At 41.0% G+C, this 21,704-nt stretch overlaps 1 protein-coding gene across 4 annotated transcripts in view; it reads right to left on the reverse strand.

The window, feature by feature from the left end:
- LOC135114285 (lactadherin-like) overlaps positions 1 to 21,704 on the reverse strand; it is a 273,601-nt gene that overhangs the window by 53,655 nt on the left and 198,242 nt on the right. For all 4 annotated transcript variants that reach the window (XM_064030172.1, XM_064030169.1, XM_064030170.1 and 1 more), the window contains exon 5: positions 20,574 to 20,712. In XM_064030172.1, the coding sequence (XP_063886242.1) occupies positions 20,574 to 20,712 (139 nt within the window). The remainder of the gene's footprint in view (positions 1 to 20,573; positions 20,713 to 21,704) is intronic.

Below are 21,704 nucleotides of genomic sequence, written 5' to 3' on the forward strand. Positions count from 1 at the left end.
CGCTCTAATCCCTCAAACTACCGTCCTATTGCTTTAATTTCCTGCTTATCTAAAGTTTTTGAATCTATCCTCAACAGGAAGATTCTTAAACATCTATCACTTCACAACCTTCTATCTGATCGCCAGTATGGGTTCCGTCAAGGCCGCTCTACTGGTGATCTTCTGGCTTCCCTTACTGAGTCTTGGTCATCCTCTTTTAGAGACTTTGGTGAAACTTTTGCTGTTGCCTTGGACATATCAAAAGCCTTTGATAGAGTCTGGCACAAAGCTTTGATTTCCAAACTACCCTCCTACGGTTTCTATCCTTCTCTCTGTAACTTCATCTCAAGTTTCCTTTCTGACCGTTCTATTGCTGCTGTGGTAGACGGTCACTGTTCTTCTCCTAAATCTATTAACAGTGGTGTTCCTCAGGGTTCTGTCCTGTCACCCACTCTCTTCTTATTATTCATTAATGATCTTCTAAACCAAACTTCTTGTCCTATCCACTCCTATGCTGATGATACCACCCTGCACTTTTCCACGTCTTTTCATAGACGTCCAACCCTTCAGGAGGTAAACATATCACGCAGGGAAGCCACAGAACGCCTGACTTCTGATCTTTCTAAAATTTCTGATTGGGGCAGAGCAAACTTGGTATTGTTCAATGCCTCAAAAACTCAATTCCTCCATCTATCAACTCGACACAATCTTCCAGACAACTATCCCCTCTTCTTCAATGACACTCAACTATCCCCCTCTTCTACACTGAACATCCTTGGTCTGTCCTTTACTTATAATCTGAACTGGAAACTTCACATCTCATCTCTAGCTAAAACAGCTTCTATGAAGTTAGGTGTTCTGAGACGTCTCCGCCAGTTTTTCTCACCCCCCCCAGCTGCTAACTCTGTACAAGGGCCTTATCCGTCCATGTATGGAGTATGCTTCACATGTCTGGGGGGGTTCCACTCATACTGCTGTTCTAGACAGGGTGGAATCAAAAGCTTTTCGTCTCATCAACTCCTCTCCTCTAACTGACTGTCTTCAGCCTCTCTCTCACCGCCGCAATGGTGCATCTCTAGCTGTCTTCTACCGCTATTTTCATGCTAACTGCTCTTCTGATCTTGCTAACTGCATGCCTCCCCTCCTTCCGCGGCCTCGCTGCACAAGACTTTCATCTTTCTCTCACTCCTATTCTGTCCACCTCTCTAACGCAAGAGTTAACCAGTATTCTCAATCATTCATCCCTTTCTCTGGTAAACTCTGGAATTCCTTGCCTGCTTCTGTATTTCCACCTTCCTATGACTTGAATTCCTTCAAGAGGGAGGTTTCAAGACACTTATCCACCAATTTTTGACTACTGCTTTGACCCTTTTAGGGACTGGCATTTCAGTGGGCATTTTTTTTTATTAGATTTTTGTTGCCCTTGGCCAGTATCCTTCCTACATAAAAAAAAAAAAAAAAAAAAAATCGAGTTCAACTTAAAGTTTTGCTCCTATCAAGATCCATCGGTAAAATGTCCAACAGACAATAACACTACTAAGTATTAGCCGGGGCAAGACAACACGTGTACTCTACTTACGCAAAGCTGTCATTCCTCTTGTTCCCAATAAATGAACAAAAAAAAAAAAAAAAGAGATTTCGAGTTTAACTTAGTTTTGGTCCTAACAAAATCCACCGGTAAAATGTACCACAGAGACAGTAACACTACTAAGTACTAGCCAGGGCAAGAAAACACGTGTACTCTACTTGCACAAGGCTGTCATTCCTCTTATCTCCGCCTCTTTATCTTAAATGCAAACAAGAAAGTAAAAGAACAAAAACAGACAGCACGGTATAGGAGACAACGCGCGAAAACAGAAATACGTGTTCATGTCCAGACAGCAATTTCAAAGCAATCCCGAGAAAAGACTCTAATGTTGGCCTGGTAGAAACAAGCCTACTATTGCTACCTACGTATGATTGGACTGGTTTGAACAATGCAAAAATTACATTCGGATAAAATAACCGACTTGAAACTCGTGTAAATCCATGAATTACTCTTCTTCTTTCCTTTTAAGAGTTTTCAATCACAGTATAATGAATGTAATGTTTCACACTGCCTTGCTCCTTTAGGTCTTGTCAAGGCTATTTACAAATTTCAAAAACGTTGGTACAAGTAGTCTATCTGAACTCTCTCTCTCTCTCTCTCTCTCTCTCTCTCTCTCTCTCTCTCTCTCTCTCTCTCTCTCTCTCTCTCTCTCTCTCTCTCTTTCTCTCCTCTCTTATATCCAATACATCCTCATTAGAAATTCAGTAAGCTACGAGTGTGGCATATTATGCAGATATACCTAGAGATACTTGCCTTGACACCTATCTCGGAGAATGTTACGAAACCAAGTGACAAAAACGCTAAGCCGCAGCAAATCAGCTGGAGCGAACTTAACAATGTACGTCACATAACAAACACGGGCACTTTGGCATAAATAAACGCACATTTTCAATTGATATTTGTGACCATTCACTTGAACTATTTGTTTTATCAGGAGAGAGAGAGAGAGAGAGAGAGAGAGAGAGAGAGAGAGAGAGAGAGAGAGAGAGAGAGAGAGAGAGAGAGAGAGAGAGAGAGAGTGGGGATGGACGGACAGCAGCAGCAGCAACAGCAGCAGGAGCAGACCGGAGTCACGTCGCTGGAGCATCGGCGGGACGTGTCGGCGTTGGTGGTCCAGCACAAGGCCCGGGTTCTGGAGGTCCCTCATCTCAGCTCGCTAAGGGTCCCACCACGAGCTGTCCAGAGGGAGTCCAGGACCACCACCTTCAGTGACATGCTGGTGCAAGTGCCTCGATCTTACTCGAGGCAGCACCAGCGCTCTTACACAGCCAGAACCTCCAGGCTGTGGAATGTGTTTACGGCAGCCACGAGTGATACACAGACAATGACACTCCAGCAAGTGAAGGTGGCTGCACACAGGTGGCGTAAAACACAAACTCCCACACTAGTGCTGTGTTAATCATGTGTATATATATAGTAGGATGAGTTCGCTTTTGTATATATTTTCTTCTTTACATTTAAGTATAAGCTTTTCAAATAACAGCATAAAAAACGTGTTGTTTTAAGCCTGATGTAAATTTTTGTTTAAATAAAAAAAAAAAAAGAGAGAGAGAGAGAGAGAGAGAGAGAGAGAGAGAGAGAGAGAGAGAGAGAGAGAGAGAGAGAGAGAGAGAGAGAGAGAGAGAGATGGAAGCCTGGGCAGAGAAGGGGGATAGGGTAGATAAGGGAAAGGGGGAGGCGGGGTCAAGGCAGCAAGTTAACCCCAGGGAACACCACACTCCATACACTTTTCTGTTGTCCTTCGTGCGTCTCTAAATGTTTCACTCTTACTCCTTCCGGGTTTACATTTTCAGGACCATGTTTTGGTTAGGTTCGACTTCTGATCATGATTACTGATTTATGTGGGTTTTTAATTATTCCCACTTTAATAACGTGGGTGTAGCTCAATTAGTCCCAGCCTTAATGGAAATTCTTTTGCGCCACCGGCTGGGAGTATACCAATGATCTTCTCATAGGTTTACGACAAGTAACCTTTGGTGTTACGAAAGGTGAGTAAAGCGAAAGTAAAATATGATTAGAGTTTACTGCCTCACGAACTGTATTTCAGCTAGATAAAAAGAATACTGAGAAAAGCGTTGATGGCAGTAAAGTTTTGATGTTCGCTCATAAGATGTGAGGCGCCGTTACTTGTAGTGATACTCCTCGCTCATCAAGCATACGAGTACGTATTGTTGGAAGGACATACTGTGTACACGTTTTCTTACATGCGTACAAATGTTTATCCTCCAGCTGAACACCTCACAAAGACAACACAAAGACATCTTATACAGTACTGTGAAAAACCTAGCCAGAATTCCTTCCCTCACGTATGTCTCACCTCGCTGTATTCGTATCGATAATTTCTTCACGGAGTTGAAATCTCTCGTCGTACCTTTTGCCCGCTTCCAACTTTAATGTGCTTACCAGGTAAGATTCACGTTACTGCTTCATAAAAACCCCATTCTAATTTAGTATCTGCTTTGCCATCCAATCCTCTAACACTGGTGGATCACTGGACGGACACAACACTTGAAGTATTTGGGCTCCATCTAAGTCTCGTAGTTTCCTTGGCAGTACATGGATGTTGAAATTAAGATACACTATGCTAATGTGGGCTGCTTCGTGGGGAACTTTGAAGCAGCTGTATATACATTTATATAAAACAAAATGTGTTTGAATAAGAACCCAGGAGGAGTAAATTGGGAAAGAGATAATAACGTTAGGTAAATCATGAAAAGATAAGAAGCAAGCACGTTAAGTTAGGAAAAGGAAAATTCACTACAACTTTTTGGTTAAGAATGATAGGACACAATGATATGTAACACTTTTCTTCTTTATACAAATGGATAAGGTATTTTGTTTACCGAGTCCATGAACCTTTTCCAAAATATATTACGCACTATTGGATTTCACATAAATCTCTCTCTCTCTCTCTCTCTCTCTCTCTCTCTCTCTCTCTCTCTCTCTCTCTCTCTCTCTCTCTCTCTCTCTCTCTCTCATTACTCTCCTCAGCATCCAGACACAGAAGCTCCTCTCACCTCGGCCCGGTCCTTCACCTCCACCTGCATCACCTCCAAAAGGCATATTTCTGAACCTCGGCACGGTTGTATCATAACTACTCCTGACACCATAAATAGTTTTGCGGAGTGTACCCAAATGGACGGAAGATAAGAAATTAGTATCATGAATTCAATGAGGGGAGAGAGTGATGAAAAACAATTAATCGGAGTACAAAAATTCCTAAGGTTCGAAGTCATGGATATTAAAGGAAATAAGACACGTGGGCGTACACACACACACACACACACACACATACGACGTTCTTGAAGGAGGGTTTCACTAGGCAAGGAAGGCTACACGAGAAGCTGCTCAGTCTTAAATACAGCAGAAGAGCACTAATGCCCTTATCACGGATACTGCACATTTAATTTGTCATCAATGTCATCGTTTAGATCCATTTACGTGAGCGTGTGTCTGTATGGTTATTTACTCAATTGACTAATGTGTGTTTTTTTTTTTTCTCAAACTATCATTTCCTATGAATTAGGATAACATCAGTACGTTGGTGGAAAGAGAGAGAGAGAGAGAGAGAGAGAGAGAGAGAGAGAGAGAGAGAGAGAGAGAGAGAGAGAGAGAGAGAGAGAGAGAGAGAGAGAGAGAGAGAGAGAAGGGGGATGAGACGAGACGAGACCACACACACACACACACACACACACACACACACACACACACACACACACATAAACAACACACAGCCACCAAAAAACAACATTCTTTCAGCTGCTGCAGACAGTGCCTGAAGGAGAGCCCGTTCGTGTGTGTGCCCTGTGTTGTCGTCGCCTTGGCAGCACCACACCCATGTGTCCCTACGAGACCCCAGCAGCATCACGAAGTTAATAAACGTGCACCTGACCGCCAGAAACAAAGTATTAAGCGACACACTATACTTTAAAAGGAAGGTTTTTTGCTATTTTAGTGCCCATTTAGCCCTAAGCGACCATAGGATTAGCGAGGAACGTCCTGAGGTGCATCGATAATGTCAGGGTCTAGCGGTCGAGAATGTGCTCATATTAGAAGGTGTCGAGATTGTTCACGAGATTTAACAGCCGGCGATCCTATACCTGTCAATCAACTTATCGTTATTCACTGGCAACATGTTCATCGCCTGCACCTTCCCTACCTTCTTCTGTATTTTACACGACCCTATCAGATGTAATCAGAGATGATAAAACAGCATGACGAGTAATTACGACGCTGGGTGAAAACAATAACCGAAGAGCGAAAGGTGAGGACGGGGCTAGGCAAGAACAGTCCCTTGCGCCGAGAAATTATAAGGTCGAAAATGGTATGTAGTAATTAAATGTGAATGGTATGGGGAGGAATGATAGGATGCCAGCGACAGCGACACTGGTTTATGTGGAGGGAAGGAAATGTTAGGAGGTTACAGGCGTCTTGTTCCTATAATGTTGGTTAGTATCTAAATCCCTCTGTCCACCACACCCCTCTCTGCCTCCCCGCCTCTCATCACGGTCGTTCTACAGAAGAGACCTTTATCCCGGCTCACAGCACAGTCCAGCCCGGCCTCTTTCCCGATAATACCCGCCCGTCTCCCAGAGATCCGATGTCATCCCCCTCCTCCCACCGCAAACACACACACACACACACACACACACACACACACACACACATTCCCATCTCTCCTTTGGATCTCCGTTTTCTTCTCTTTCACCTCTCTCCTCCACCACCCACGCACCATCTCTCTCTCTCTCTCTCTCTCTCTCTCTCTCTCTCTCTCTCTCTCTGTAATCTTTCCGTTTCTTGCACTCGTCAGAGGGTAAACTAGTGATCCGTCGACAAAATTACAGAGGAACTCGTCACTAGAGGCAGGCACACTAAGTGACCAAGCGAACATCACCGAGGCAAGGAAGTTAGAATGTAGAGGATGAATGTATGAACAAAACACAACGACACACAATTACAGGTCCATAAGAAGTCTGTATTAATAAAAAAAAAAGTACTCTAGCAATAGTTCAGGGAAGAGAATAGGGTGATGAAGACAAATATAGTCCTGCGAAGGATAGATTACGTTAACTGAGGTTTTATATTAATGAAGAATATCCTTCAAAATTAGCTTTGAGATGAAGACGTAGTAACGGGCACGCTATGGCATATTCTCTTTGGTAGCTGCCAATGCCATCTGTACATGGTGTTTTCTTTCAGTTGCTCATGAATACTGGTGACGAAAACTCTAAAGAGAAATCAACGGCAACTGGCCGAGCAATGGGATGTTATTGTAGAAGTAACGTTAGCTGCGGCGATAGCTCGGGTCATGACGCCGCCCGCCCATCCTCCCTTCCTTCCCTCCCTCCAGTCCCTCCCTTCCCTCCTTATCCTGCTCTCCATTCCTCCTTCCCAGGCTGTCACTTGTGTCTCTTTCGTGGTGGTGATGAATAGCTTGCTGATGACGAGCGCAGAGCGGGATGCTCCTTGAGGCGCTTAGTGAGGGGGAGGGGCACCCGGCGCCCTTAAAGTGGTGCCCCGGTGTTTCTGATCTTGTGGGAATCAAGGGGGATGAGGGAGAGAAGTACAGTAATCTTAGGATTTTGGAGAATGACTGCCACAGTAATCCTGAAATGTATGATGCGCGAGAAGACAAGACTTATTAATCGGGCTGCTGTTGCGTCACGGTACTCGAGGTTATAATGAATGAAATTATTGTAACATTTTCTTTTCATCTCATACACTATCATCAAAATATCAAGAAATTCTGTCTACCTAATGCTAGAATATTAGTCTTCTCAAGAACATGATAGAAGATGTAACTGAATAGAGATGATGACAGAAGGATCATAGTTAATATAGTATTCGATGATAATTTTATGGAGATATAATTTTGTGTCAATAAGCTACAATATAGACCCAGCAGCATTCTGGGACGGGGCACACCGGCACACATGTAGTATCAAGAAAGTCATATGCCATACATCCCTTAAGAGCGACAACATCAGATAGAAGCTACGTTCTAACTTAAAAGGCATCGTCTTCAGTCTCGCCTAATTCACAACTACAGAACTTTTATTGGGCGCTATAAGACTAAGGCAAATTGGTGAGATAATGATATACTGACTCACCATTTCAACGACTGTAAAGAAAGAAGAATATTATGGCGATAGACAGAGAGGGAGTGGCAGTAAAAGTTCACTACATATTCTGTAATTGTCGCCAATAAACTCCCAGGGTTTAGATCACGTACCTTGTCCTCAGCACCACTGATCGCCATAATATTCTCCTCACCTTAAGATCGCTAGATGAGTGGCTTGACAGGCAACTTTATAGTGGTATATAGTTCTTCTACGCTCTGCACAACTCTTAACCAACCACTACGTCTACGTCTCCTGCAGTATAATGAACAACTGAATTGATTATAGTGCGCCACTACTACAAATTAGCGCCGTCCACCAGCAGCACCACTACCAGCTCTTGTTAGGCGCTTGAACAGTAACATGCTTTTGGTCTTATCTGCTGATGTTTAGATACTCAGGATTAAAAAAATTCCTGGCAGATATAATGGTGATGCACAAAGATGGAAATGAGGTGTTATCTAACGTGTGTGTGAGGCCCCGTTAATACTGGCAAAGGAAGAAATATGAAGTGCCATGTAAGTCACCTGCTTCTTATGGTAATTATGGTGATAGAGATCTTAGGGTTAAACTACTGTTCGTTTTTGTTGAGTCACTCAATGACAGATTTTTTTTTCTTCATTTTTTTTTTTTTTCTCCTCACGAGTCATTAAGTCGATTTTCGTTTGGGCAAAGTTTATTAGATTCTTTATTCCGAAAACACGTGTGCTGAAAGGCGTCATGCTGCTGCCTAAGTAGTGCTGATGTGAGCATCTCATACACACACACATACACACACACACACACACACACACACACACACACACACACACACACACACACAATTCTCAATCCTCATTGTAAAATAAGAATCACTATAAGAAGTTTTCATATGGTTAATTATCTTATGAGGATATCCCATAATAATCCATAATATGAATTTATCTAGCACTGTTAAAGTCTTATCGACCTAAATCTCGAAAATTTCTGAATATCCATTGTTAATTTTTCTGCCTGTTCTCTCGTCCCTCGTAAACACCTTTGACCTTGAAAGGCTGCCTTTCAGGACTAGAAAACTTCTTCAGCATCACTAATTTACACACAAAACTTGTCACCTTGCGTACTCTCCACTGCCTGCTGCAAGTTTTCCACATGCCATTCATGTAAAAATAATGATAATAATAATGAACATATAAATAAAAATAGAAATGAGGAAATTATGTAAATATAAGAAATTGCTTCATTCTTTTTTACATTTTAAGAGACGCACGTGAACAGGCGAACACGTGAATACTAGGTATCCAGTACCTCAAGGAGAGCTGCATTCTATCTCGGGTTCTTAAATAATTAAAAACCCAAATATGGGGAAACACTACACGTTCTCTTTTTTCCTTTTATTTGCGGATATCTTAAGCTGCGGGAAGCTCCATCGTGACTCCAACGTTAACCAAGTAACAAATTTAATTTGTTCGGCGTAGTAGTCTGTTGAATACTCAACAAGCACTACCACTCACTTCCCAAAGGCAAGGAAACTGTTAAGCAGTGGCAGGCAAAGTAATGAAGCCTCACGAGACAGCAACCTCAACTCAACCATTAACTTCCTTGTCTCTTGCTTTCCAGGAGACTCGTCACCACACTTTAAGAACAGGAAATCAGTTATTCACAATATGACGTCACAAAAGAGATCCCCTCCCTTGATAAGGGTACATAGTACACAGGGACAGATCGCGTGGCGTCTGGCGTCTGCCGCACTGCTGAAAAAAAACGCAGAGTCACATTTACCATTCAGTCTGATTACTAGAGCGATGTAATCATCCCACCACCCATGTCGCCTGGGTGACGCTTCGAACCCTCACCATCATGTGCCAAGTCATCTATCCCTCCAACTCTAGAATGTAATAGTCATCTTTAGGGGAAAAAAATTCCACGTGTAGCCTACGTTTTTTTCTTTTTTTATTGCTTCGAAAAAATAACAGGGGACTATAACGAAAATTTAGCTGGATAAGCGTGGGATCAGAGCTTTTTTTTTTCTTTTTTTTTCTTTGGGTGAGTAATCATGTGTACATCTGCGTATATTTTGATATATTTTTTCAATACCACTGTTAGAACATTAATAACAATAAGGACGAGAACACAGCTACTGCACATCAGCAGTAAGGCAGTGTCTGTTAGTAAAGGAAAATCTTGTTCAACGTGTACAGGGTGCGGACCCATCCTCGGGATCAGGGAGATCTTCAGCAGGCCATAGGTAAAATACACACTCCACGCTTTATGTCCCTCCCCTCACACACTTTTATGTCCTTCCCTTCACATGCTGATATTCCTCTCCCATACATTCTTCGCTGTCAACTCTCTCTTTCTTCCTCATCCCAGTGACAACCTTCACCTTTATCGCTCCACAGGATCCCTTAGTCATCCTCCTTCACCGGTTAAGATCATCAGCGTCCTCGCAGTTAGCACACCGTCTTTACTTGTCACTCTGTGTTGTGTGTGTGTCTCGTCACGGCGTCAGGGAAAATGATGAGTACGATGGTGAAAAGATGGTTTAACCCTTTGAAAGTGATTTACAGGTTACTAGTTACACCTGAGCAATATAAATGTAAGGTCATAGTTATCAACACACATATATAACATTAAGACAAAGATTGGGAGTTGTTAAAGATTTCATTAGAAAAACTAGTGATCACAATACATTTATACATGAAATTCTAATGAAATTACTAAAAAAAAAAAAAGAAACATGTCAAGCAGTTTAAATGTAGAAAATATTGTATATGTGATGTGCTCGATCAATTTTTGGACGTTGTGCGTGTGCGTGCGTGCGTGTGTGTGTGTGTGTGTGTGTGTGTGTGTGTGTGTGTGTGTGTGTGTGTGTGTGTGTGTGTGTGTGTGTGTGTGTGTGTGTGTGTGTGTGTGTGTGTGTGTGTGTTACATGATTTACATAGATGCATCAGATCTTGCAGTTCTCATGAGATAACCCGGCCTTAGGACTATTAAGAAAATAATAGTAGAGAAAAGAACAACAAAGCAAAATGCTCTCTCTTCTCATCCTCCATTCCCTCCGTCATAAGACCTACAGGAAAGAGATTATAAATAAATACCTTACAGGATCGAAGAAGTAAAAACTTCGAAGGAATTTTTTTCCAGGAAAACATGAAAATAGATGAAATGAGATGCTCCTATCACCTGGAGGAAAGTTATTCGCTAACAAACGCAGACAACCGAGGATTTGAGGAACATTATTTATCTAGACAACTTTTAAAAGTATCTAAGGTATTACAGTCTATCACATCTCGAGGAAGCCCATTCCATTAGTTGACGACTTGATCTAAAAAAGAAACTTCTAGATTCATGAGAGTTGAAGGATTTACCAACAATTTTGGTGCCATTTCCTTACGTATAATTTGAATGGTCTATCGTGAAGTACTTACTACGGTCGATATTGCCAATACCTTTGATTATAATTTTAAACGCTTGAATTAAGTCGCCTCTTAATCTTTGTTGAGTTAAAGGATGTAAATCAAATTCTCAAAGTCGCTCTTCGTATGATTTGTTCATTAGACTTAATATCATTTTAGTAACTTTGCGTTGGATTGGTTCTAATTTATTTGAACTCATCAGGTATTAGGTCCAACATACTTGAACTCGGTATTCCACAAGGCGGCTGATCAGATGAGGATTGTATATCTCCCAATAAAACCAATTATTTTGTTCGCTTTGTTTACGATTTCTGAACATTGTTAGCTAGGTCTTAAGACGCTCGATATTGTTACTCCTAAATCGTATGTGTGTGTGTGTGTGTGTGTGTGTGTGTGTGTGTGTGTGTGTGTGTGTGTGTGTGTGTGTGTGTGTGTGTGTGTTTTGTCTTAGTTGGAAGGTCCGCACACAAGGCTGGTGAAGGTCTGAGGATGTCATTCCCGCTGTTCTTCCTAATCGCTAATATACTCGTAAAGTGATAGTAGAGAATAGGGTGATGACCAACGCGCCACCCCAAACCACACTCCTCCTTGAAGGCCGCGTCCAATTAGCCACCTCATCAACGTAGATACAAGTTCCAGGTAACGTTGAAGAGTGTTTCCCTTCTCATTTCCTTTAATCACTGAGTTGAGGTGTGTGTGTGTGTGTGTGTGTGTGTGTGTGTGTGTGTGTGTGTGTGTGAGAGAGGAGAGAGAGAGAGAGAGAGAGAGAGAGAGAGAGAGAGAGAGAGAGAGAGAGAGAGAGAGAGAGAGAGAGATGCACACATTTCAAGAGTCACAGAAGCAACTGATTGAATCATTAAAAGCTAGACATCGTGTTACTATTACAAATAACAAAACAACATTTGCAAATAAAACTACATTACCCTTAACAACTCCTACGGTCAGCGTCAATTAACGCATCAATGCACACATGAAATCATCTTCATTTGAACAACCATCAATAACCAATGGGTGGCAACTCTCACCATAAGAATGACCGTAACTAGACGGTAAAAAATACACGACAGAGATATACATGCTCTCTTTGCGTCAGATTACCTAAGCTGGTAGTGACTTTCTTATATACCATGGTGACAGGAACAACCAATGGAGAGTGTGAGAGGAAAGTGGGACACTCTCGTAAGTGTGGACGTAGCGAGGCGGCAATCAAGTTGCGGGGGAGTGGTGCTAAAATGATACCAGTTCCCGATGTTCGTAAAATGTGAAGCTTAGCGGGCGTAAGAATGTCACAGGCAACCAAAGTTAATTTGTTTTTCTAAATGTATTGTTTTATACTTGGCTCATATCCATGGTAAAACAGAGAGGAGGAGAAGAAAGAGGAGGAGGAGGAGGAGGAGGACGAGGAGGACGAGAAAGATAGTTATCAGTTAAAGATTTTACTGCTTCTTTTAATGGATATTGTAATTCAGTACAATGTAGCAGAAGGTTCCTCACTGCCCAGTAACTCAGCTCGAGTTGCCTTGGAAACAATTAGGAAAGCAGCATACGCTATAGAAAGCTGTCACAAAGGAAAAACAGAAATACAAAATAAAATAAAATAATATATATATATATATATATATATATATATATATATATATATATATATATATATATATATATATATATATATATATATATATATATATATATATATATATATATATATATATATATATATATATATATATATATATATATATACAAAATAAAATAAAATAATATATATATATATATATATATATATATATATATATATATATATATATATATATATATATATATATATATATATATATATATATATAATAAATAAAAGAGAATGTATATATTCTTTGTTGAAATCCATTCTTTTCTGACCACCTGAAAGAAAACAAATTTTCATATACAATGAAATATAGTAAAATGAAACAAGAAAAGACAAAATAGAGGATGTAGGGGAATTATGCAGGGGTGGTGATGTAATAGCCTTCTCTGGAGCACTCGTATTTTAAGAAAGCAGCAATCCAACAAGCCTCACTTCAGTCCATCGTGGTAATGCAGTGATGAAGCGCTGCACTTAATGCAGTTATCCCTAGGAGCAGTGAGGCCCATAATGCCACTAAGTATCGAAAATGATCACTAACTGCTACAGGCCTCAGTGATCCACAGCCCGTCATAGGATGAAAATACCAGCAACGACTGCTAACTTTCAGCAATCAGTGCTAGGTAGCTCACTCTATGATAGTTATGCTCTACATAAGTACACTTTCATTATGAACTATAAAGAAAAGAAGGAAGAGGAGAAAAATGGATATTAGAGAACAGACAGGTTTTGGAGGAAGATGTTCTATAGGAAGCTAAGGAGTTCTAAAGAAAAAGGGCTTGGAAGGAGAGACGAAAGGTTGGAGGTGCGTCGAGATAGGAATTGAGGGAGGGAGAAGATTAAAAGGTTACGTAACAAAACACACGAGTAAGCCGTACAGCGTGTGATGGAGGAGGTTCGTCCACATCCTCACGTAGTTTACGGTGTTGCGACTTTATTACGTCTCACAGAATACACTTAATTTAAAGAGAAGATAAATCCCTCCTTATCTCATCCCCTCTATGGCAGCCTACCTCTCTAATATATAAATCTGTCTTTATTTTTTTCTCCTCCTCGACCGCTTTTTTCGTGCTATGGTGAGTGGAGTGAGCGATGATGCCCTCTCACCTGCAGCAGTAGCAGTACCTTAGCATCCTATAGCATCCAGGATTTATAAATAGCGATTGAGGTGAAAGCTACATCCTCTACGAGAGTCGATGAGTCAAGGTATTAGTGAGCTGTTCAAGTTCGACCTAACCAGAGTTCGAGATAAAAGTTGAGAAATTAATAGAGAATCGAGACTTCTGAAAATATTATGAAGTAAAAGTTGAGGTAACTGATAAAGAATTGTAGGTGTAGATTAATGTCTGTAAATATGAATAAATAAATAAAAAATAAAAATGTTATAAGAATAAATAATTGTTACAATTAAAAATAAAACAAAGTAAAAACTGAGATACGAGTGAAGAATTGACATCTATGAAAATAAATACCTACGTGAATAAACAAATATATAAACAGCGATATGTAACAGCGTGGAACTCAAACCGAAATTCAAATCTGGACATGTAGAAATTGGTAATTGGAGTACAAGTCAAATGATGATGAGATACAGAAAGCCGACAGACTTGCCTTAGCTAGCTTGTGTGCTTTTTTTTTCTTTTTTCTTCTGTCTGGAGATGACCCGAGGCTGAGATGCACCACGAAATTAACACATGCTCGCTCGTGCACACACACACACACACACACACACACACACACACACACACACACACACACACCGATAACAATACGTACTAGAGGCCACAATGTCTCATGGACAAAACCGCAAACGTGCATCTCTGCTGTTTTCTAATTTGGAGAGATGAACTCGGATTTCTGTCCCACAACAGCATCATTATCAGCAGCAGCAGTAGCATCAGCGGGTGACAAATATCGGTAAATGATTAGAAGAAAATAGTTTACTACGAATGAACTTATGCACACTATGACTCGTATAATATTTCTTGAATAAACAAATAAGCTGTCCTACAACAACTTTTATTTTGTTTTTCATGTTCAAACTCGACTTCTTTACCATCAGCACGTCTCAGTTCATTATTTTATTTTACTTTTTTTTTTTTTTTTATCTTATCTTTGCGCGTACAGGCCACCACTCAACTCCCAAAGGTCCAAAAATCGGTGAAAGATCAATGAAAGAGCCAAACTAAAAATTACTTCGTTTTACAGACGTGGGTGGGTGGGGAGGCTCTTTTGAAATTTACTGACCATTTTTCATAATTCAGGTTTCGGAGGTTGAGTTCTTTCCAATACTTCAGCCATTTTTCATATTGCGGATCAGAGCAGAGTGGGAGTCCCTTTCGTCTGTTACATGAGCGTCTTTCACTTAATAGCTTGTGGGAGAAGAAGGTGGGAATACTTTTCAACTAGTCGTACATATTAAACACTTTTCATTCCAGACTGACATTGATGGTGGGAGTGCTTTTACTCTTTTTACCTGAACACTTCTCATTCTACAGTGTGGGATGCGATGGGTAAGGAAGATGCTTCCATCGTTACGTTACTGTCCCGCCCTTTGGTAATGCCCAGTTTTCGCGTCGCGGGCTTGCTAAGTGCGGGAAGAAATGGGAGGATGATCATTAATGGAAAAGAGCAGCTAGCCTCACCATAAATACTAGTTAGTAAGGCGAGTAGTAATATTAGTTAAGTTTCTATATTATTAGCGACTCTTAAACTCTATCGTCCCTCTCCATTTATACAGCAAATTGACTTTTTTATTCATCCTAGCTTTTCTCCCTCTTTTCTCAACTTCACGACTCACACCCAGGTGAGATGAGACGCACGTAATGGCTATAATTTTAAGTCCATCAATACTGTCCATCTACTGACCAAAATTACCTTTTTTTTATTCATCCTTATTATTTTCTTATTTTCTATGACGAACATCAAGAACATGTAACATTTGTACTTTTAGGGTCGCTCATCTAAGATCATTCATAGATATATTTTTTTTCTTTTATCTATTTTGCTTCTTATTTTATTTATTTTTTTTCCACCTGCATGACCACGATGAGGTGAAAGACACGTACAAGTGACACGTTTACTATCAACACCTGTACTCTCTGTCCATTCACTGGTCAAAATTACCTCTTTTCTCTTCTTCCCTAATTTGTCCTCTTGTACACCTTAAAGACCCACATCAGGCAGAGGCAAAATGCATGTAATAGTTGCACTAATAAAGTCTTAATGTCTATCCCCCAAGTCCATTCACTTACTTGAATTGCCTTTTCTTCTATCCGCCACCATGTTTTCTTCTTTTACCTCCGTAGCACACACGCCATGAAGTCCGAGGTATATAATATATAAACGTTTAAGGTCATTACTGTCGATTCACTAAGATTGCTTTTCTTTCTTTATTTTTTCTTTATTTTTTTTATAATCTTTTAAATTCAATCTGTTGTTGCTCTCTCTGTCTCTTTCTCTCTCCCTGACCTGCACCAAGAGGCAGTGTTGCTCTGTCTAGGGGCGAAGATGCCCTGAAGACAGCGCGGCCACTAGCGAAAGTTGGTACTACTCTTTTCCACGGGTTAAAACGTAAAGTACGACCAACAGCCTCATAATGCGTGTTCCTCTCGTGGCGTACTAATCTACTGGGCCATAAACTCCGCTGGTTTACGGCAGCGACGCCTCAGAGATATAAATTATAATTATGTTCGGAACGACGTCCAAAGAGCAGCACTGACTGTAGCTAAGGATAACTGGGATCAATTAGCAGAACAGCTTACCTTACTCCAGCTTCTTCATTTCAGTGGAATAGCCTGGCATGAGTAATGTAATAGGATGATGTTGACACTGTCGTAAGTGAAGATCATGACTGGTGCTGTTAACTACTGTAATCGTGAAGGTGAATCAATTCCCGTTGATGTGAACCGGTCGGGAAGGGAGAAGGAAGGGTGAGATATACAGGAAGGGAGGGTAGACTGCCATTCATACACTTCCGTCCGCGGTAAGATTTATACCCAAGAGAATACCTTATAAATCCACGTGAAGGGGTGCTATTTCATCTCAAAGCCGCGAGAGATATACTACATGAACGCGCGCGCACTCTCCACCTCCCACAGTTCACAGATTCATTGGAAAACTATGCAAATCACAGCTGTTAGTCTCAATAAATCAAGGCTTTCGGTGTTGGAATCCCGCTCTGGTGAGATGGTGTGCTCGGAGGGACGCTGATGGCAGGCGGGCATCAGGACAGTACAATGAGTTACCCTCGCCACACTTTCCTGGCCGTCACTGGTGGGAGGGAGAGAGAAAACTGTTCTACTTCACCCATTTGTTACAAAAGTTCACGCCCAAAAGGCAATAATGCGTTTGGTCTCTGTCACTGTACAGTGTTGGGTTGCGTTTGTCTGTCTGTCTGTCTGTCTGTCTGTATATCTGTCTGTCTGTCTGTCTGTCTGTCTGTCTGTCTGTCTGTCTGTCTCTCTCTCTCTCTCTCTCTCTCTCTCTCTCTCTCTCTCTCTCTCTCTCTCCTCTCTCTCTCTCTCTCTCTCTCTCTCTTTCAAATAAACACACACACACACACACACACACACACACACACACACACACACACACACACACACACACACACACACACACACACACACACACACACAGAGCGAGCGAGAGAGAGAGAGAGAGAGAGAGAGAGAGAGAGAGAGAGAGAGAGAGAGAGAGAGAGAGAGAGAGAGAGAGAGAGAGAGAGAGAGAGATGAATGAATGAATGGTCACTTTTTTTTTTCCAATAAGGGCACCCGAACAAATGAGTTCATGAATGCAAATCATAGATCAAATACCCACCTATTTCTTCCAGTACACACATATATGCATATATTCACCTGTACAACTTTATACAAAACGAACAAATATTAACAGATATTATTCCCTCTTGTTTCTCAGCTTAATTGTTCTGTCTCGACGTCTTATAACATTGGAAAATCCATGTAAAGGGTAAAGTCAGATGTTAAAGCAGCCGGGAGTCCAGTCCCTCACAGAATATTCAAGGTGTTAACATGCAGAAAAGTATCCCTACTCTTGTGAACATTTATTTCACAAAGCTAAGAGAAATTCGAGGTTACCGACGCACCTCACTTGCTCAAACAATATTTTCCATAATTATTTCTCCGTCCACTGAGTCAAAATGATTCGCGTCATTTTACTAGGGAAACTTTTATGTATGACTGCTCGAGACGCCTAACCAATCACAGCACAGTGATTGTCGAGGTACAGGTGGAGTTCAGTCTCCCCGGACCGTCTCTCTATTTCGTAAGATTCTTGACTCCCTTATCTACCCGACATTCTTTCTTTTATGTTCTATATTTCAAATGATACGGTAAACCTTGTGACTTCTGTAAATAAGAATAATTTCAAAGATCGTCCAATTCTGCATCTGTCTGTTACCGTTAAGCTAAGTACAAGGAACCAGTCCCTTCTCACCTGGCAATAGTCATTATGAATTGTACTACAACAGGTTGAGGATGGAGATAAAAAAAAAAAAAAAGATAGTAATCAACAGTGTAAGACGAAGTCACTAATTTGAGACAGGAGCCACTGACAATCCTGTGATAGGTTATTTACAAGTGAAGGGAGAGTCTGGCTGGTGTGACGGTAATCAAGGCGTGGCGGTACATACGTCTGGTGTGACAATAGGGGAGGTGTGCTGGTATATAAGTTTGGTCCCACGCATATGCAGCACTCAGTATTCGAAAACAAATGTATTACGTGGTATATTTGAGTGACTGCTGTAAGATCTGGAGCTTATAAGGCAGCGCTGGACTTTGTGTAGAAGTGCCCTTCGCCACTGTGTCTACTGCATGTTAAAATGTTATTACTATATTCACAAAAGGTAATTTCAAACTAAATCTGAATTTACAAGCAGCTGCAGGTTGGTAAAGCCATTCTTAACTTATATGTAACGTCAATAACGAGTTTTTTTTTTTTTTTCTGTTTCTGTGCAAGGAAAAATAATGAACACCACAATAGATGAACTTAATAATATTTTTGGAATGTATGTACAAACGCGCCGAGAATGTGGATTTTAGAACATAAAAGAGCAAACGAGAAGAGCAATGAACTGAGAAGAATGAAAACAAAAAAATGAGAAAGGGGATCGTGGTTATGACGGACCAGTTTACTGTCAGAGACGACTGTTGCATGGTACGTTAGTAAAGTTAAAATAATCTATAGAATTTAAAATGTGTGTGTTTGTGTGTGCAGAGAGAGAGAGAGAGAGAGAGAGAGAGAGAGAGAGAGAGAGAGAGAGAGAGAGAGAGAGAGAGAGAGAGAGAGAGAGTTTGATGTAGTATCTTTACCCGTTAACATTACCTGCACCACGATGATGAACACCTGCAGGTAACAAGCACCCCTCTCTATCATTCACCTCAGTTAGAATGGCATGGTGAAGCAGCGTTGTGTTTTGTGGAAGGCATCATTGGGTTGACAGTCAGCCATAATTAGGACACTTCCTGCAGGCGACAATCACGAGTGAAATGTTGCCCAAGTTTTTTGCTGACGAGACAATTATCTAGAAGGTAATGTCTCTCCTCTCCTTATTATGTATCTTCTCTCTCTCTCTCTCTCTCTCTCTCTCTCTCTCTCTCTCTCTCTCTCTCTCTCTCTCTCTCTCTCTCTCTCTCTCTCTCTCTCTCTCTTTCTTTCTTTCTCTCTAATTATTTTCTTTGTTCATACGTGTCTTGCAGAAGCCATAACTTAACAAACTTGTGGGTTCAGCATGAAAGAGATGCAGTACAGTATTGCATTTTCTCATGCATCTTATAGTGACACCGTTTCGTTTGGACTAGAAGACCGATGTGATTTTTTTCCAATCCAAGCATTACATCCATAGTTAAAACAAAAAAACGCTGTGTAACTAATGCAAAAAAAAAAAAAAAACATAAGTAAATAAAAAAATAAAAAATACTAATGTTTTCGTATGCATAATCTTACAGTAAGCACTATAAGGCACCAGAGAAAACATTTCTCATAATATGGAAGGTGATGTGATAAAACAAGAGTAAAACTTTCATATTGTACATATAAAAAACTTCTGAAGTGCCTTATAAGATTATGGAACACTGGACCCGCTTTCATCAAGTAAGAAATGCAATGAAATGATTTAAGAATTTCAGTTTGGCGCCGCAGCACCATCAAGCAAGAAAACAGACATAGCGGCACGTGGGTCCACTTGCATAAAAATAAATATAATTAGTATATGGAAGTATTGCCGTTTTTTTTTTTTTTTTCATTGAAGAAGTAACACGAACAATCTCATTCAAATTCACTCGTCTCCTCAATTAGCAGGCAAAGGCTCGATTGATCTTCATGGACTTCTGGGAGCACAACAACCTCACATTTCCCTAAGCCTGGATTCCACCACATTTTGGAAACTTCACTAGTGTTAGTCTCCAGTGGTCTTTAATTAGCCGGTCATAGGAACTGTCATTTCGTCTTCTTCAGGCATTCAGTTCGAGGAAGGCGGTGGACTTACTTAATGTCTCTGTGTACCTGTCTGCACTCTGTTCCCTTGTTCAGATACACATCAAATCAACCCATTATACGCCTAATGACCATGAAGTGATTAACAAGTCCTCTAACATGATAATGAAGCCTTTTGGACAATTCATGTGAGTAAATGAGTGTGTGTGTGTGTGTGTGTGTGTGTGTGTGTGTGTGTGTGTGTGTGTGTGTGTGTGTGTCCACTTCCGAGAGAGAGAGAGAGAGAGAGAGAGAGAGAGAGAGAGAGAGAGAGAGAGAGAGAGAGAGAGAGAGAGAGAGAGAGAGAGAGAGAGAGAGAGAGAGAGCATGCTGTTAACAAGGAAGCTAGAGACAGTCTGGCTGTTACCTACCCTGACAGCCGAGCAGCTCAAAGCGCATGGAGGGGTGTGTGTGCCACTCCAGTACGTGCAACCTCACAAAGCGACCCAGCACGGGCGGTTCCACGTAGTTGTGCCTTGTCTGGTGCGAGTCAACGTTGGCCTGGAACACCTGGGGAGGAAAGAAGATTTGTGGTTAGCCGGGTTAGTAAAGAACCACCTCAAATGGGAAGAGAGACACAGGTATGTCGTCATTCACACTGGTTATCAAAACTCAGCCAGGTTTATAAAAAAGTAGACATAACTTGTATTTTGTCGAGGTAGTAAAGAACCAGCTTGACTAGGAAGCATTTAATCTCTCCTACCGAGTTATTTATTTTAGTCAGACTTATATGAGTTTGAGAAAACGCACATAGAGTTAGTCGAGTTAGTACAGAAGATGGGAATGGGTTTTATCATTCCTAGTGCCTAAGCGAGACAAAAGACAGTATTATCAAACACACTATTCCCTGAAGAAGCATAACGGATAGAAAAATGTATCCCTTACTTAGAATTTCATGCGGGTAACTGTATTCCAGGGTGTGAGTGGAAGGGTTAAAGTTTATTTGCCTGCTAGACCGCAGGAGCTCAGAGCAGGATAGTCAGCACTACTTCCATATGAATGAAACCCATGTGCCGCTAAACCTGATGGAGTGGTAATGCTTCTCGCCTGTAGTTAGCCGATCGGCCGCCTCCCTGATGGATTTGTTCGATACTGGAGCTGGCTAAGTCTCAATATTGATTAAAAAAAATGGAGCTTCATACATATGCCTGAGTGATGATAATAATCTTAATGAAGGTTGGAGTAATGGACCTTCTCATGAGGAGTGAGTGAGTGTCCAGGCATTCATGTGTAAATTTAGTGCATTTCCTGTTCACTTTTGTGTTTCAGACTGAATGTTTGGTGTAGGCTACACGTCTCTCTCTCTCTCTCTCTCTCTCTCTCTCTCTCTCTCTCTCTCTCTCTCTCTCTCTCTCTCTCTCTCTCTCTCTCTCTCCTGATAGGAATTAACCAGTACCACAAATGTCCTGCTGAATACGCCTCGCCACCTTCCTCCACGCTTCACAGCATTTAACTGCACCTTTATTTTACCTTAAGAGTAATTTCTCTATAAAGAAAATTAA

Source organism: Scylla paramamosain, chromosome 27 (assembly GCF_035594125.1).
Source record: "Scylla paramamosain isolate STU-SP2022 chromosome 27, ASM3559412v1, whole genome shotgun sequence".
Taxonomy (NCBI): domain Eukaryota; kingdom Metazoa; phylum Arthropoda; class Malacostraca; order Decapoda; family Portunidae; genus Scylla; species Scylla paramamosain.